General features: G+C 46.5%; 1 protein-coding gene across 7 annotated transcripts in view; it reads left to right on the plus strand.

Annotated features, from left to right (window-relative positions):
* Positions 1-19885, plus strand: part of LOC116949342 (IQ motif and SEC7 domain-containing protein 1-like) — a 267850-nt gene that overhangs the window by 214981 nt on the left and 32984 nt on the right. For all 7 annotated transcript variants that reach the window (XM_032966536.2, XM_032966537.2, XM_032966541.2 and 4 more), the window contains 2 exons: positions 9776-10076; positions 13439-14697. In XM_032966536.2, the coding sequence (XP_032822427.2) occupies positions 9776-10076; positions 13439-14697 (1560 nt within the window). The remainder of the gene's footprint in view (positions 1-9775; positions 10077-13438; positions 14698-19885) is intronic.

A 19885-nucleotide genomic window follows, 5' to 3' on the forward strand; every position in this document is an offset into this window, starting at 1 on the left:
CGGCGGCGAGGCTCAACCATTCCTTCCTTGCGATATTCGGAAGCCACTGGAGCTGCGCACTTCTAAATCATGTCGATTGAAAAGCTTATTTCTTTAGAACTGCTTTTTGGTGTTTAGTTTGTTGTCCTTTGCCGGCACCTCCCATTAGCGCGCTTAGCCGCGTACGGTGCGAGAGAAGTTCAACCATACGTACGCGCATTCCTCACGTAAGCCGGGCACAGCTGGAAATGGGCTCTATTAGTACGACACTGAACGTCTGTTATTTACTCGCAGGCAGCTTGCTTGAGTCACCGCGAATGCAAGTAATGGCCACTAACGCAGCCAGCCAGAGGCACAATATTCCCTATTGTGAATTTTAGTCCGAGTGTGACTTTTACGTTCGCTCGCCGGCTGTCTCAAACGATTATTAACAAAAAAAGAGCAAAATGGACCTTTCTGTTTTCCAATAGCCGCGCGCAGCTTAAAATTCGTAGTAACTGGAGTTTTTTTCTCTCCCGTTTCAGCCAGTTGGGTAATTTTTGTAGAAAGCAATGCTTTATTTGTGCTGTAAGTTGGGAATGTTATCATTGGCTGTAAATCATGGTATGGTCCATGCATTACTTCCAGATGAAGCAGAATGTGCACAGGACTGTAAAAATAGTGTCCGAAGGCACCTTGGAAGTACAAAGCAAAAAAAATCCTTCCACGATGGTTTAAGCAGCTGTCTTCACCCCATGACAGTGGTCAAAGTCACGAAGCATACGATAATGAAATATCCCTGTGGCAGTCTTATCCAACTACTTAGACACCACAACTGTCTGGATTTAGTTTCTATAGGCTGAATGTGCCCGGAGCCTTATTTTATATGGGGGTTGATTGAAAAGTATTCAAAACAAGGGGGATACAAAAGCCACGTGTACTTAAAATTAGGATACTCTTTTGTTCTTGAATCCTATTAACCATACACTGTGGTTGAATAATAATGATTTAGACTTTAAAGCTAAAACACTGTAAATAAAATGTAAAGGCACAGCCCCTGCCGTTTCCTGCTTATGCCACTGCTGGTGGAAGGGCCTCCTATAAATGGAGGGTTAGAGAGCTTCTCTAGGGGGTTTCATGGCCTCCTCTTCCATGGCGGTCAGATGTCTTCGGTGGCGATGGGAGTACCCACGTTTCACCCCACCACACGCAAGACCTCGAAATCGACTGCCTGCTGGGTATCCATTTATACTGCTGACAATACTGCACTAGAACGAGCATGAGTGATTTCAACGCACTCCAAACATTTACAAACTTTTCTCACCACCCCTTCGTTATTTTTAATACAGCGTGCAACCATTGAAACGCCGATTGGCATTTTGTTCCAGGCGAGTTACACGGTGTGTCGAGAAGCGGGGGAAGCAAAACTACGAGCCCGTTTGAGGCGCTCTTCACGTGACCGTGAATCACAAACACACGTGTCGCAGGTCCCAAGTGCAAAAAAGCATTTGGTGAATATGTAATTAGAGCGCGGCGGTCACGGCTCTGGAGAAGGCTTTATAAACCCGCAGAATGCTTCGCCGGGCAAGAGAAGAACTTTGTAACCCCACGAATTCGGTTGCAACAAGCAAAACTGTGGTGGTTTTTACGTTTTTTTTTTAAACACAGAATTAGCACGAGGGCTCGTCCGTTATTGTGAAGTTGGCCGGAGGTTTAAACAACAACAAAAAAAACGACCGCCTACGAACGCGTTACAGCTTGTACTTTTTTTGCGCAGCCCGCCATGCACGAGGGACCCAAAGGGGTGAAGTTTCAAAAATAGGAATCTCACAACGCCGGGCCATGGGAGTTGGCTCACCTCGCTAGCCCACAAGCCTCGGAGCATTCCTGCTGCTGAAGCGGCACAAGAGGTATGCAGGGCCACAGGCCAGCTGTAGTCAAAACAAGGGCTGCTGAGCACCCTGTTATAAACCTATAAGCAGCTTGTGAGCGGACGAGAATGTACGCACATCTCGTTTATACCCGTAGGTAACATTGACACCCATTGTGCTCGCCGTACGTACGGATGCATGTTGAACTTCTTTCGCACCGTACGTAGCCGACCGTGCTCATCGGAGGTGCTGGGGGAAGGACAACAATCGAAACACAAAAAGCAGTTCCGAGCAAATACGTTTTAAGTTTAGATTTTAAAGTGCATGGCGCCAGTGGATTCCGAATAACGGAAGGAAGAGCTTTCCGCGATGTATGCTGCTTGACCACAGCATATGGCTATTGTGGTACAATAATATATACTGTCATAATGGGTAAAGGTGCAGCCCTGCAATTGCTTGCTCACACCACTCCTGGTGGAATGGGTTCTACAAGTGGCCAGACATCTTGGAGGCGGTGGCAGTAATCCACACTTTCTCTCACCGCGCGCGACATGCCGATCGACCGTCTGTTGTCAACCCATTTGTACTGCTTGATGGACAGAGGTGGGCGGACTTAACCTGCACCGTTGTTTCAACTGTCGCAGCACCGGATTGCAAGTCCGATTTGATAACTATTACAGCATCGCACTGCAGAACTTTTTGCATTTACTGTGAAGTACATGTCTTGTAATGATGCAGCTCTACATGGGCATTTGATTAACCAGCGTCCAGTTTGGGCTGTCAGAGAGTGGAGCTGTGGGAATTGCTCGTTTTAATAATAGTAATTAATGGTACAATGCGGTAGCGGTGATGCAGTGGTTAGTGCACTACGCTATGAGTTTGGTTCACGGCCATGGCTGGCATCAGCGATGATTGATATCTGAACCAATCCTGGTCCCCCCCTTCACCAACCTGCACTAACCAGCGTGGTGAAGCATGGTAAAAAAACAAGTGACCCACACAGCCTTCATCCAGCAGTGGATTGACTAACGACTATCTGAATTTAAACAAGTAAGGGAATGATCGGTCTCGTAATTTGAATTTCCAAAGTTTTAAAATACAAATAAATGTCTCTCCAGACGATACGGAAAGCATCCAGATAAATAGCGATATGAATAAACAACACTTTGCATAACACTTTCTAAACTCTTTTATTTACCACATTTACTGCGGCAAAAGCAAGTAATGGAAGGCTTCGTCTAGAACCAAGTTACAACTCCCTTGAGATGGAATATCTACTTTGAGATGGAATATCTACTTTAATGAGTTTTGGTCTGACTTTAAAATAGACATTTAATTTCAGAGCACTTTCTATTGAGGAAAGTCAGGCACCTCCTGTGTGACATGGTCTCAACGGCAGATTTAATCACATTTTGGAAGCTCGGCAGGTTTGAATCTGCATTCCGTTTGGATCGGCGACCACATAGGTTGCGGGGGCTCCGTGCGTTGTGGGCAGCCGCCTTCACCAGCCTGCACCGACCGGCATGGTGAAACATGATCATGGTGAAATATTATCAAATGACTGCCTTAAGGCCTCGCGTGTGGTTTGGGAAATCCCCTATCCAGCAGTGGATTGTCAAAAGGGCTGCGCATGTTAAAAGGCAAAGGTGCAGCCCTGACATTGCTTGCTCAAGCCACTGCCGGCAGAAGGGCCTAGAGATCCAATATAAGAGTGTACTTTGGCTCACTCTTCTGCCATACCGGGCAGACAACGTTGTAAGCGGTGGCAGGACCCACACTTTACCCCATCACACGAGACCTGCCGACAGACTAACCGTGGCGTACCCATTTATACTGCGCTGGGTGGACAGAGGGGTGGAGGATTTAAGAAACGTATTATTTTAAGTGCCAAGCCGGGAGGTGTACGTGTACTCCTGATTTAAATATGCGTCGGGCAGGATTTAGTCATAACACAAACTGCACTCGCAGCACCGCGCACATGCGGGATCACTCACTTGGGGGACCCTTTCTGGCGAGCAAGCGAGCGGACAAACGGGGAGTTTGGATAATTGCCGGAATGCAGGGAATCGCGTTAAACCCATGGGGCGCCTCGTACGAAACGACAGTAATATGTGTGTATTTAGACACAGATTTTGACTGAAGCTTCCTGCCCATCCGTGGCTTGTCGCCACAGAAAGCTCATTAACGAGAGAGGGTTTCAGACAAGCACAGGTTGTCGATATATTCTCGTGGCCACCGCGTGCTGACAGGGCATTGTATCACTTCGTGTGACTTATGACTAAACACTACCGTGACCCCCTTGCAGATGTTGTGCAAGAGACAAACATTCAATGAAAGTACATGCATAGGCTGAAAAAGATGACTTTATGAACAATCGTAAACAGAAGCTTAATTTCTCAATTAATATGTTCTGGGTTGCTGGTAGCCCTGGAGTACAAGTGGCACGTGATTATTAGCCATGGTCATTGCGATAGCTATACTGGATGTGGTGTGCTGGGTATGGACATACATATCTGGTCGCCTAACTGGACAGACGTGGCTAAAATTAAACCCCTGATCATACTTTTTCCACATTCATATTTCAAATGCGTTGAAGTCTTTTATTATCTTTGAAAACAAACTCAAAATAAATACGGTTAGAGATGGCATACTTTATGTGCTGTACCTACATACAGTACTGCAGATATGTAATACTTTAGTACGCAAAATGTCTCATTGCATAATGTGAAAAGAGCCCTTTTGTCACCGCGGAAAGTTGACCTGACAGCATTCAATATCGGCCATTTCATTTCGATCAATATTTATTTAATACGCACGCACAATTACGGATAAACAGCATCCACCGCAGTGGCTTTTAAATTCGGCTAAGTAACTCGGCAGAGAAAAAAAAACTAATAAAAGAGGCAGACGTCAGTTGTCTTTGTGGATACATTAACTAGATGGCTCATACCGGGGGCCTTCCTGCCGCTGCCAAAACCATTGCAAGGCTCCCCAATTTCCACCGGCAGTACGCTGTTAAATAATGAGATGAATTGCTTTTTTTATGCTGACCAGGCGCGCCGGCACCGGTTCGGGAAGGTGACTTTCAGGCACCGCTGATTTAATGAGTCCTGTGAGCTTAGCTCCCTGCATCACGAGTGAATTATGGAAATGCCGAAAAAAACTGAATGAGATGTCCGACGACATTTCAGGAAAATCGGGAATATCTTCGCTTAGCTTGGCTTGAATGTTTCTCAGGTGTGTTGTACTTCAAACCCTTGAGGAGTCGTTGAATAAATCTATCAAGTATTCATCTTAAACCATGCTTTCATTTTTGATCATATAAAGCTATGTGTATGGAGCTCCGTTGCATGAAATGTTGCGTCTGCCAATGGAACTATATAGCATTGGAGGGAGTCTATGGAACAAAAAATACGAGCCGCGTTGACATCAGTGAAAGACCACACAATGTGATGCAGTCTTATCAGATGGTGCCGTCAATGTTAAGAGCACGGACAGGTGAGCAGTGTGTGGCACCGGAGATAACGTCACAAGTGAAGCGTTGAGTGGCAGACCTGTTTGGCCAGAATGAGCCACGCAATGTCTTCTCAAAACCTTTGCCCTAGAAAACAAGTCAAGAAAATGCACCAGACTCACCATGAACATTGCTTTATAAATAAGACAAGGTGCAGCCCTGGGATGTCTTGCTCATGCCACAGCTAGAAGAAGATCCAGTGGGCTCTAGGGAGACCCACCAGGAGAGGGTATGTGGCCTACTCTTCCAGGCTGGCCAAGGCGTCTTGGAATCGGTGGGAGTATCCACACTTCACCCCACAACACACAACCTGCCGATTGAGCAACATACCACTGGGTAGATTTAACAAACGTGCACCATTGTCGCAACTGCTGCACCGTGATATTGAACTGGTTTGCCTTTGGATTTGCAAGTCCAGTGTGCTGACCCATGGCACCACATCCCCGCTTGATGATGCAAACATTTATAATAGACAGACGTTTAAGAGCAGAGTGACTAACCAGCTAAAAGTTGAAGATCGCACTTTACAATTAATAAACTGTGGAGTTGACGAATGACACGTGTTGGGTTTTGTTTATGTGAAGCAGTTATGCAGTCTCAAGTTAATATGCATTTGATTTGACAAGCACATGCAAGTCAAATCATGGAAACACGAACCGTTGTAAATGAAAGCACATGTTCATTTGAGACTTCATAACTGCATCACAACAATTAAAACCCGTTTAACTTTGTCCTGCTCAAGAGCGTTTAGTCGTTCGTGTTTAGTGCGACCTCCAAACGATAAGCCGGTCAAACTTTCTGCTCGCTCTCAGGCTCATGCCACTCGATGACGCCTGGTCTATTCATCCACGTTGACCAACACATGTTGGAAGAGCTGGGAGATAACCCGCCACTCTTTAACCATCCACATGTGACCTGCCGACGGAAAGTGTTGAGGGGGATTTTAGAAGCTTGCACCATTGTTGCAACTGCCGTGCCAAATTGAGGAACTGTGTGCTAACCGTTGTACCAGGGACGCTTTCCTTTGCTATTGTAGGGACGTGTTCATGATGAATGTCGGTTGGCCTTTGTATTTGTACACTCGCGCCTCTGCTAATGCGGGCCATTAATATTTTATTTGATGTTTTGCATATACAGTAGTGCACAATGACGTCCTTTACTTAAGGCGGAAAAAGCCCATTGAAGTGCTTGTTCTCTTTTGTTACAATGAGCTATATGACTATAACAAGACAAAGACCCCCCCCCCCCCCGTATAGGCTTATGGGGCACCTATGAAGGCCGCCACTGCACACGAGGGGGTGGGTGTCCAACACCACGCCCGGCTGCCTTTGTCTCCATAGTGGCGATGTTTACACACCGCACCAGGTATTCATTTGAGGCTGAGTCGACCTAAGGGAGGCCCAGAACCGGTTCAAGATATTCGTCACCGATGTTAGTCGTGAGCGAATCGAACTCGGGTCGCCGGGTTCGTAGTGCAGCGTAGCGCTAACCTCTCCACCACTGCTCCCCACACCCCCGCTTTATACACAGAGACACATATATTACATGCATCTGTATACATTACATGGTCTCTTTCTTAACATAAACGTATACACTCGTACTACAGTTGGCATATATATTTTTAAAAAAATTATACGTCTTCCCCTTGAGAGGAAGAATCTAATAAACAAAACATGAGCTGCATAAAATGTTCCCGGACATATTGATTTCCCTAAAATAATGCAGCAGCCTTTCAAACGCAATTTGAGTCTTGTAAGCCATGAGACATGTTTACATTAGTACAGACGTGCTTTGCCAAATCCTCTCCATCTGCCCGTCGGAGCAACTTCAACTGAAGTTGGCGCAAGAGGCCAGTCACCCAAAGTCGGACGCCCAGGAGAATACGATGTCAAACTTTCAGACGGTGACAAAAAGCCCCTACCCCTGAAGTTTAGTTAAAACTTTATCTTTGGCGCGTGTTTTGACACCCATTTGGCAGCAGCTGTGCGTTGCGCTGGGTCGACTTATAAGAGGTGGTGTTGTGTTCCGTGTAAGAATTATGCCGTGTTTCTGTTCCTTCTTGCGGTGCAGACATCACCAGTTAGCAATCAACCTCTGCTCCCATATCAACAGCACAGGTTCGCGTGTGACCAAATCACTCTAAATGTGCCCCAATGTCGTCAGATCTCAAGAGCTATGTGATCCAGTTACTACTTTCATGATTACACTGCCGATGAATGTTGGTTGTTGTAGGCTTTGGCTGTGGGGTAACCAGTGAATGGCAGTACATCGGTGGATTCTTGATAATCTTTCCTTTCAGAGTTTTGGGTCTTACCCCCCTGATATTTGTGAGACATTCTCAAGGTACTACGGCTTATTCCTGCATGCCAAATACTTATTAATTGAATTGGCCAAACATCCGGCTGCAGCTAAAAAGGTAAAGGTTCAGCCCTGCAGTGTATTGCCCAGACCACTGCTGGCAGAAGAACCTCCACTGTAGGGAGTTCTAAATTACCCCCTTTTAGAGTGTGTGTTGTACCACTCTTCCAGGCTGACGAGACACCCTGGAAGAGATGGGAATATCTACACTTTACCCCCTTTAGAGTGTGTGTTGTACCACTCTTCCAGGCTGATGAGACACCCTGGAAGAGATGGGAATATCTACACTTTACCCCCTTTAGAGTGTGTGTTGTACCACTCTTCCAGGCTGACGAGACACCCTGGAAGAGATGGGAATATCTACACTTTACCCAACCACGTGCTACCTGCCGTTCTATCTACTGTTGCGTACCCATGTACACTGGTGGGTGGGAACCTCTTGTAAAGGTGTCCTGAGGCTCAGTGAGGGTTATATGAGTAATCAAGATTATTATTATTACTGATAGAACCCGTTGCTCTGCATGAAAATGACAGCTGCCTCTTATTAAAAGTAACCTATTTTTTAACATAATAAAATGCCAAAATAATACATATTGTGACGGTTGTTTTTTTTTATAATCTCGAGGGGTTAAAGAATAATCTGGTGAAAGAATAACATAAATAATGAGCACAAGTTGAACAGCTAGGCAATGTGAAATGATCCGTGCTATTCTTCTGTATCCCTGACTCCCACCTTCTATTATACGTCTTCCGAATATCTTTCCACCATTTCAACTCAATTCAAGGTTTACGCGTTCCACGGAAAATCCCATTCATCCAGTTAACCGAGCTAGTTCTCGGGGCAACGGCCCGCAGCGGCCACTCACGATAGAGAAATCGTTGGGGTGGATAGGAGCCCGGCCAGCAGCCAGCCAGAAAACTCGAGGCATCGTTAATTATTGCGAACAATCGTATGATTACGTGGCGCCTTTTCAATTTGAATCTGCGTCCTGGTGCACTCTCACACAGCCACGTGCTCACAGGGTCAGAAAGCCTCCAACAAAGCGATCGCGTGCTCACAGAATAACGCAGCACAGAGCCTGCGGCAAGGTGCCTGTACCCCACTCCATCAAACGCTATTCATGCCCGGGGTCCGTGCTCAGAAAGGGGGAGTGGACCGCAATGCTCACTCATAAAACTAAGCAAATGTTATACATATATATAACCAGCACTCATACATTAAAAATATAGTCATGTTTTTGTGAATGGCTTACACATTTGACGGGATCATGCTGTGTTCCGTACTAATGTGGTGGTTAGCTGTGTATTACTCGCAGATCCTAAACCCTTGTTAATGGAAATGGCCAATCATCTGCTCCGTGACTTCATTTAACTATTTATCAGGTCCCGTGAATTTCATTGGTGGGTTTTAACTTCGCACTAAACAGCCACAAAAATGACAGTTATGCCTTTCTTAAATCAGAATTCAGGTGGTGCTCATCTCCTGTTTAGAGCCCTGAGCCAGTGCTGGAAATTCCACATTCCCATGGTGGGGGGGGGAGGGGGTGAGTCTCTCCAAAGGGACAACCACTGGTTGACTTTGCCAAAAAAGTGGTCATCATTGTGTCGTGCCAAAGTTAGGATTTTAACTCGCAATATTTTGGTTGTGAGCCACTCGTGCGACCGGTGAGCCATATAGCTGGCTGTGATAGCTCATTATAGACACTGACTGTCAAAATAAATGTAAAGATTAAATGGTATCGGGCTACACATAGTTAATAAGCTGACTACCACAATTTTTCTCTCCAAAATGTGTTTTTCAGTTGTACCCAAATGATGTATATATGTCCGACGTTCCCTTCTCCTTGCCGGAAGTACAGTTTTATACTTCAACCTGATGTCAAACATCTCGTTTTTAAATCGCATACAATTAACCAAAATGAGTTGTCACGACTCCGCAGTGTGGAATTTTATGCAGGAGTTTGCACGGCGTGGGCAGTGCCGGCCGAGACCGGCGACGGGGAGAGAAATCTTGCGCCCGATATCAAACCATGCACTCTTTACGTCTCTTTTTTTCCTTTTTTACCCACCGCAGCGTGGATGTTGAGGCACAGGGCCCAGAGACGGTCACGTGCACAGACGGCTCGCTCAGCCGAGACGCCACGGCGGCCTGCTCCCCGGCCCGCGCGTGCGACGACGCCTCGGCCCCGCCAGGCGCCTCCGCCCAGTCGCGGCAATCAACGTCGCGCAGGGCCAGCTTCCAGCGATCCAACTCGGCGCTGCGCCGGGCACAGCAGCAAGCGGACGACGGGACCACGGCTGCGACGGCCGCTGCACGGCGGAAGCACTCGCTCGCCGGGAGCTACGAGCTCTCCTCCGACCTGCAGGATAAACAGGTGACATTCCCCCGTTATCAGTATTCGTGAAGGACCCCTGTACTCGTGTCAATCATCGCTGGCAGTAGTGGCCGCTGCTTAATTCTTTAGTTTTCAAGGTAGGAGAATGACGTCGTGCTCTTATCATTGCTGTAAAGGTTAAGATAGTTGCTTATTTTCCCCCACCTCCGATTAGCATGGTTGACAACGTACGGTGCGAAGGAAGTTCAAAATGCATACATACACCGTGGGGCCAGGTCAATGGTGACGATTTTGATGATAGTGGTGCGACTGCTGCAGAAATCATGCTATTCTTGCCACGTGCTAGGCTTTAAAAACAGGACATATCTTTGGAAGAAGAATATGCCACAATACTGGAAGGGCGAAGAACCACATGTAAATGCGCTGTTTTGACTGGTGTATTTATATGCAGTTAACACAAACTGAAATTTGTAATGACTCGAAAAGACTTTCAGCTTTTCCACCACAAAAAGTGGAGGATCCTGGGAAAATCAGGACAGGTGGCAGCTCCATCTCACAAGCCATATGGCCGCCAGCACTGGGCTACAAAAGAGGGGGATAATTTGGACAGAGGGCCCAATATTAAATTCCTGGCACCACCAGGGCCCTTGCCAAGCCCGGTTGTGCCACTTGGCTTGACGCCGTAGGAACACCTGTTATGTTGTGAAATTAAATAAATAAGTGGGATTTCGATGGCAACGGATGGATTCTCTGAGATTTAGGCGGTTACTGATTTGGGTCCCCTAACAAATTGATTAATTGTCACGATTCAAGGATCACAATTCGGTTCAAGATCTAATTATCTTAAAACTTTTTAGGGAATGAAAGCTCCTCTGGTGGCTGCCGGGGTGACATGAAATACTTCCATAAAATACCGCATGGACAAATCGATAATAATTAATTCTCACAACAACTATTCGATGCACGTATCTTGAGCAAACAACATGGATTTCAATCGATGAATCAGTGCATTGTGTACACCTCCATGGGATACATTTGATAATAAGGCATTTAGTTGATCCTTAAATGCCTTGATACAATAGGGCAACTAATGTCAGTCATCACTGACATTAGTAGTTGCTGCATACATTTTTGTTTTCAAGGTAGAAGAATTACATAATGCTCTGTCATTGCTGTAAATGTTAATATCGTTACTCATTTCTAGATTTAAAGCTTTCGTGACTGCAAGGATCCATACTCTTTGGTTCTATTCGGTAAAGTCACGTAGGTAAAAAATAAAACAACAAAAATCACGACGTTTCGGCCACAACACAAGTGGCCTTCATCAGTGGAAGGCCACTTGTGTTGTGGCCGAAACGTGACTTTACCGAATAGAACCAAAGAGTATCGTTACTCATTGTGAATCCATTGCCAATAGCTAGATAATCGCCAGCAATGATTTCCCTCAAATAGCTTTCGTGCCTCACAACCTTAACTCTTGCAGTCATTAAATCAGAAATGCCTTTTATTGCCCAAAAATGCCTATGAGGGGAGGGGGGCTCCTGTCGGTAATTCCCAGAGGCATCGCTGAAGAGTCCAACACTGCCTCTGACAATTGGTTACGGCAAGCCACAATCACGTCCACCTGGTTTGACACCGCAACAGGATTGGGTCAATCAATGGCAACGACTGACCAGCCAGCATCCTGGTGAGGCAGCATGCTGACCAATACATTTCGGTCCGCTTGCTCAATCGTCCGAGCAAATACGGTCATAATGCAGGCCACTCTAAAAACTGGCTATTATGACTCAGCGTACAATTTGTTGACCACCCGGTATATAATTTGTCACCATTTCACGTGTGTTAAAACGTCCTTTGTCCATTGTAACACGCCATAGTAGAGACATATATAACTGAGCAAGTGGAATAATAAATGACCACTGTTTGCCCACATGGAGGCTTAATTGGAGCAGTGAACTTTATCTGTGTGTGCCAAATGCCAGGCTTGGCACCAGTAAGCAAGGCTCGGTTGAGTCATAGGCCACTTTTATGTACTTTGTGATGCATGGACATTGCCAAACCAAATGCTGCTATGATTAATAGTGGTTGTTCCGATGGTCCCAGAAGAACTTGCAATACATTACAGCACTCTGTGCAAGTGCTACACTACTCATAACATGTACACGTATGGCACCTTTGTAAATCCACCGCTGGATGAGGGCCACCACACACCGTGTGGGTTTCTTTTTGCCACGCAGGTCAGTGCAGGGTGGTGAATGGCGCAGTGGGCACAGATGTGGGGGACTTAGTACACGATACAGCGATGGATTCTTCTGCACTACCCAATTCTGGCCACAACATTGGTCCTGCAGCAGCCACTAAATGCCTGTTTTGCACGGTGGTCTCTAATTCAAGTACCATTCAAACTTTAGCCCGACATTGCTCCTGAGATACGATGAGGCCGGGTGCATTCCGGGTAATGTGGTCAGAGTAGTGTATAATAAATATACTCCCAAAAATATGCATGGATACCTGCATATTCCATTATTCAGCAACGAGTTATTAAATCTTGTCACCCAGAGGCGTGCACTGAGGACACTAGTTGGTGTGATGGAAATTGATTGCGTGTAGAATGTCTCTCCTTTGGTTAGGAGTGTTTCAATTAGAGGAGAGAAAAATAATTCCACCAATTCCACCTCCCCCCACCCACACACCCGTGGCAAAGTAGCGTGTCATGGTGTCATGAGCAAAGAACGTCTTGTGCTCAAGCAGCCGCACGTTGGCTTGATTCACAATGCGTACAATTATTGATGAGCGCCAAAGTGGTCCTGGAAATTTAATGTGAATTGCGTGAACTCGCAGTCGTTGTTCGTATTGGCTGCCCTTCTTGTTCTGTTTGCCAAGTCCATGCATTCCGAGTGAAAGGAATGCATCAAGCCTGCTTTTATTGACATTTTAGCCTCGTGTACAGATCCCTAAAGTGGGAATCGAATCTTCTGAGCCAATCGCAATCGCTCAGCGAAGCAACGGTCATTGGTTTACTGTAATAAGAGTAGGACAAATGTACCTCAGCATTTCAAAGTTATGCTGCTGCCAAATTGCTACGTGTCATTATAAACGTTGTGGGCCATAAGCTGAACACACCCGACACGAGTGTTTTCTCTCAACAGTAAACTGCTGAGAGTGCGCGCGTATTTTTTTATTTTCGCCGCATACGTTTTCGTGGTTGTGCTGTACCGCTCTCCGACGCGTTTTCAGGTTGTACCTCGCGTTATCCAGCACGACATCCGACGTAACGCTCCATGCACGTCGGGAGCTTCTTTCATGACCGCTGCTGAAGCTCTCAGCATGTGGAGCGAAACGTCGGACACCGCGCCGAACTCGTCCGAGAACTGTACGTTGTTATTTTTTCTTTGTTCCAGGTGGAGATGCTGGAGCGTAAATACGGGGGCCATTACATCAGCCGCCGTGCAGCGTGTACCATACAGACCGCCTTCCGAGAGTACCAGATGAAGAAGCAGTTCCGGAGGATCCGGGACTCCATGTGTGAGAACCGCGTCTCCAAGGGCACTCGGATGCAGCTACCGACCCAGGAGTCCCCCATTGCGGGGAAGGCGCCACCACAAGGAGGACTTGCACCCACAACGGCCGTGACGGCCGTGATTGTGGCCTCCACAGACCGGAAGTCCGAGGGCAAAGAGGGCCCGAAGCGGACGCGGCATGGCGGGCGACAACAGGGAGACACAATCACGGAGCTGGAAGACGCCTTCTCTAAGCAGGTCAAGTCGCTTGCGGCCTCCATCGACGATGCGCTCAACTGCAGGGGCCTGAGCAAGTCGGACGAGGAGAAGCTGGACTCGCGGTCGGCGGGGAACGATGGCGGCTCCTCGACGCTGACGCTCCTCCCCAAAGACGAGCTCGCGGAGGACCCCAGCCAGGTGGACGACGGCATCGTGAAGGACAAGCTGGCCGCGTCGTACAGCGACATCACGCTGTACATCGACGAGGACGCGATCACGCCGCCGTCTCCGACAAACCGTATCTCTGCCGCGCCAGCAGTGGCGACGGCGGCGGCCGCGTCGTTTATTGCCCCAGACAGATTCCACTCGGGGTGCAGCATCTCCGAGGGCAGCCAGACACACACGTACGTCAGGAGCACGTTCCCTAAAACGACCGTCGCCTCCCAAACCGTGAACATGGCCAGGGACATGCGGGCGATGCCCATCGTGGAGAAGGCCCAGGTTCTCATGGACTCCTTGAGCCAGGACGTGCCGAGGAAGCAACATCTCTCGGCCCACCCCTTGAGCCCGAAGAGCCCCTCGCGGGGATCCGTCGACTCTGGCTCGCTACCCGGGGCCAGCACGGCGCGGGTCCTACCGCCGGAGGCCCCCTCCGCTCTGCGGCAGGCTGGGGTCCTCAGCCTGGGCGTCAACGGGAGAAGGCAGAGCAAGGCCGACTCGGACTTCTCGGACGCCGACAACGACAGCATCAACAGCACGTCCAACTCCAACGAGACCATCAACTACGGGTCGGAGACGTCGTCGCACACGAGCGCACGCGACCCCGCGCTCACGCGACCCGGCTACCACAAGGACGCGCAGGGGGGCTGTGACTCACCCGCCTTCAGCAACGACATCATCCGCAAGCGGCAGTATCGCATCGGACTCAACCTCTTCAACAAGTAAGACGGCAAGCCCGCTAGGGGAGGTCGGGCAGGCGCTTGGACACACTTTCGAAGTTGGGGGTGGTGAGGGGGGGGGGGATGCAGCGCTGTCCAATTGTCATTGATTAAGCCGGGTCCACGCTTGAGAGACCAGCAGCACACAACTGAATCGTTTCGCACGTGCTCGTCTCTCCGAGCGGTTGCGAGTCCTGAGCGATCGTAAAAAAAATCCCGTTGCTGACTCCTAAAGAACAATTACTGGTTTAGTATGGAGCCTGCCGGTCTTCCGTGGCTATGAATTTAAGGGTTTCATCATCAGCATGTTCAGCTGTTCACGTCAGCTTGTTGAAGGGAGAAAAACGCGGACTCAGTAATACAATGATTATATTGTCCAAAATGTTGTGGGTGTCCCTTAGCCATAACCAAACACGGGGTTTACCAGCCACCTATACGGCCCACACCAGCTGAAATCCTTAGCACGGACCACTACTATCAGTGGTGTAACGTGGTTGGCATGGGCCCTGGCGCAAGTAATGAGATTGGGCCCTCTGTCCAATTTCTTCACCCTTTTTCCCTCCAGCCTGTGTGCCCCGGTGCAGTTGCACCACCTGATTCCTAACATCGCTGGGAGTACTCTCCAAATGTATTCAACCGAATGACCCTGAAATGTATAGATCTCGTTGGGTCCTTTGGGAAGCCTAAGCAGGGGTTGAGGCTGGGTCATTACTGAGCTGGGAGAATCCAAGGGAATACCCGGCGTTTGGCAGTACAGCGGTGTGCCGTGTATATGAGGATCTCTGAGTGTTTCCTGCTCGCATGTGTGGTGGGTTTTCTCCAGCTACCCCCTCTTTGCATTAACATGCAACACACTCGTGAATGGAATTGGCCATGATACAACTTGCAGGACCCTCCTGCGATAGAGTCTCGAGACTCAGTGAGGCTCTTCTGGGAAAAATAAAGGCCATGTATTATCATATTTTCATTCCCATTTCTCTTTTCAGATGTGAGATAATTAGGGTCGACAGCTATATGACAAATATATACCCTCAAGGGAAATTAATTTGTGTTCAATTACGATTTTAAAAGTTATTTTCAGATTGAGCAATGGTGCTTCATTATATAGTACATATATAACCATGACTGTAGCTAGAACTGACTTGTCTCTTCTTTTTAAATTATATTTAAATATTCTCCTTCAGTGTATTCTCACCCGTGATGCACACGTCCCACTATCTTGCACTGCGCCTTGAGGTGCCTTTGCATTTAGACACGATATAAATCCAAATTGTATTACATTATGTATATTGTCAAATATATATATTTTGTTTAGCCTAGCCAAAAAAACCCGACACGCTCCATTATTAATGCCTCGCAGCTGTGCATAGCACAGAGGTCTCTGTGGAGCGACGCAGGTGCAAATCATCAACTGTGTGGGTGATGCATTTCATTATTCAGTCACTTCCTTCACTACCCTACGTTATTGTGTGCATGTATGTTGATCTTCTTTCACATTCGCACGTAGCCAACCGTGATAATCCGTCGGCAGAATCAAGCTTGAGCAAAGTGAAAAAAGAGGCCCCAGTCACGCGATTCGTATTTCCACGTGCGTTTTTTTACATGCAAGAAATATTCACCGCGTCGGTTTTCGCGGTTTGGGCTGTATAGCTACGTGATGTTGTTTACCGTTAGTACCGCGTGTCATTCGGCATAACTACTGATCTTTTGTTCCACGTCCTCGGAGCATCTTAGAGGAACGGAATCACATTTTTATCGGGCTGTTATCTGGCTTTTGGCTTCCCATGGAGTGCAACGCTGGACATCTGTGAAAAAGAGATTCATAGCTCATCGGATTTCTCCAGGATGAATGAAGATTCTTATTCTGATCATGCTGAACAGCGCACACTGCACAACCTTAAAGCACATCAGAGAGTTAGAAACGAATTCCGGATATGTATTTTGGGTTTTTTTTCATAAATTGTGCAAGAAGTTCAATGGGAAGCCAGGAAACAACGTGTATGGTTTAATGTAAAGCCTACCGGGCCTCATAAGCGACACCTGTTCTCATCAATAACAAGAAAATGCACGGAGGGCTTAAATATTACCGTGAAAGACGTGCACAATGCCGTGTAACATTTGAGCCAATAATCCTTCAACTGCTTAACAATCACTTAAATGGCGAGCAGATGCACTGTGAAAAGTAGCATTTGTCTTCATCACCTCGTGACATGTAATGTAAGAGAGAGGCAGAGAGCAAAGATCCGTGTGTGCAGCTGACAAATGAATGATGATACTAATTTAGTGTTGTGGCTGACTTTCACTTAACTTTTACGTAAACTCAAATTTACCCACACTGCATGTTTAAAATTACAAATTTGCCATTTTCATAGGGTGTTATATATATTCATGTATCTCATATATTTTTGTATTAATTCGTTGATAAAATTCGACAGTTGCTAAATGCATGATGGAACACCCAAAATGTACTGCTGAATCCACTTAGGATGAAAGCGAGAAGCAGACTTACCCAGCTGGTTTATTCCTCCCGACACCCGACAAAGGTAGAGAGGGAAGGACGTTGTGCCCAAGCGCACAGATCACATGACCCGTTCTGCATCGCAACCTGTTCGCTCTGCCCATGTAACATGGCCAAGTTTAGGTACACAGTCCAGGAGGAAATTGCTTTTTGTTGTGGTCGTAATAATAGCCATGCGTCAATCTCCTAACCCACGTTTAGGCTGGACCAAAACAAATGCCAATGCAAAGGATATACGTGATATCAATTTTCAATGGGTTGCCCACATAAGACATCACCGACGTGAGGGGCGACTGGCTGTACTGGAGTCTGCAGCGAGGATTTCTGTCCGAATACTTCAGGTCGGTTTAGCATCAAAAGTGTGCAACCCTGCCAGTTGAGCCGGTCTGCAAAAGTCAACTCGATTGTAATTGCTGCAAAACATTGCTGCTGTTTACATAACAGCATGCCGACGTGCATATTGACCAAAGCCAAGTGATGTGTGCTTTTCATACAACTGCATGAACTGCATCTATCCAGTGCAAATGTTACGCATGCAGAAACCATGTCCAGTGCCCCATTGTTCACGACGGTCAAAAATGCAGAAAGTGGAACAAATGGTCACATAATTGCTCCCTAGGTTTCAAAAGGACGACATTTGAGATGGGGTTTTTTTTTTGCGTGTATTATTATTGCAACTAAATAAATAAATACAAATTGCCTGCAAATTAAAAAATGATCCAAGAAAGGAGACCCGCAGTGCTTGGGACACGTCTCGAGAATGACTACCAAATATGGCAACGCACACCAGAAAGTAAGGATTGAGAAGCAGAGGCAAACGAAGCATGCGTTCGCCAAAGCGGAGGTGGGTGGAGGGGATTGGCGGTGACCGAAGTGGTGAAATCGGTAGAGAGCATACAGCAACAGAGGGACTCCACTAAGACCCATCATTGCTGCTGAGCAGATGGACAGCGCCCAAAGAAGAAAATGAAATAGCACTCGGGAGCTGTTGCGCAGCAGCGAGCGTACTGCGCTGCACACTCGGCAACCTGGGTTCAATCCGTATTACGGTTGATGCCAATGGCGAGTGATATCTGACCTTGTCCTGGCCCCTCTTGAATTATACCAGCATGGTGAAGTATGGTAAAAAAAAACCAACATGAATGACACAGTGTGGATGGGTTGACAATAGGCACTAAATTACGTAACAAAAATAAAAAATTCACGACGTTTCGGCCACAACACAAGTGGCCTTCATCAGGTGTGTTGTGGCCGAAACGTCGTGAATTTTTTATTTTTGTTGTTTGTTACGTGACTTTACCGAATAGAACCAAAGAGTATGGATCCTTGCAGTCACGAAAGCTTTAAATCTAGAATAGGCACTAAATTAGTTTTCATGTTGAATTTTACATCACCGCTGCCAGCAACTAAGAATCGATGCTTCAGTGGCTGAGACTAAATAGAGATGTAACACCGTCCAAAGTAGTTTAGGGCGCGTTATTGCGAATGCATCATTTTCGTGGCGGAAAGTGTTTTTGCGATCAGTGAGAAGTGCCTTATAAACGTGATCATAAATAGTTAAGGTATACCTACCGGAGCATCTGTTTAAACTAACACGGAATAAATAAAGTTCATCATGACAGAGACTTAATGGGCTTACCAAGACAGATATAATGCATTACGTTGTAATGGAACTTCATTAAGGGGCAGCGACCCACCAAAATAATAATGCAATACTTGTGTTATGACTGTCGTTTAAAATAAATAAGTAAATAAGTGATGTCCTCGTGGATGTCACCATTTTTATCAGCCTTTTCAAACTGAATTGGCTGAGGGCAATGCGGTTGCAGCACTAAACTTACACAATTGTGCTGCACCAAATCATTTGGGTATGATCGGAAACAGACCGTTACCTTCAGCCCATTCCGACAATGGAATCTGTAATAGTCCCATGGAGAGATCCAAAAGGAAGAAGGGAGTTTATTCTAGCAGAAGCTGAATAGGTTTCTATGTACATTCCATAAATACAATGCAAGAGAAAAATACAATGTTTGAAATGCATTTGGCAAAAAATAAACCTTATATTGCATTGTAGTTTTTTTTGCACATTTAATATGACCACAGTTTTCTAACGAGCAGAAAGATATGCTGACCCAAAGACTAGACTCCGTAACATTGAATAGCCTCAATAATAGGGTTTTTCCCCTTTTTTCTGGCAACAAAACTGAAACCTTTATACAAGGAATCATGTCTGCATTAACCACAATACTTGTGGTCAAAATGCAAAAAAAAAACACTCTGATAACATATGCATTGTCCTTGAAACTGATTGGTCCACACCAGAGATGGCTTTCTTTTGAGCCTCATGATGTAGATGCTTGCCCCGAGCCCTCATTACTTTAATAGTGCATTGTCTTTGAGCTGTACGCCTTTTGGCGTCTTCTGGTCTAGCACCAATTGAGACGAGGCTCAAAAGAAAGCCATCTCTGGTGTGGACCAATCGGTTTCAAGGACAATGCATATATTATCAGTGTGTTTTTTGCTTGCATTTTGACCACAAGTACTGTGGTTAATGCACACATGATTCCTTGTAAAAAGACTTCAGTTTTGTTGACAGAAAAAAGGGGAAAACCCCCTATTATTATTGATTAGCCTGTTTTTATGTTCCTGCAGATAAGAGGCACATTGGCACTC

The sequence above is a fragment of the Petromyzon marinus genome, chromosome 36, assembly GCF_048934315.1.
Source record: "Petromyzon marinus isolate PM22_M1 ecotype Great Lakes invasive population chromosome 36, UKy_Petmar_22M1.pri1.0, whole genome shotgun sequence".
In the NCBI taxonomy this organism is placed as follows: Eukaryota; Metazoa; Chordata; class Hyperoartia; order Petromyzontiformes; family Petromyzontidae; genus Petromyzon; species Petromyzon marinus.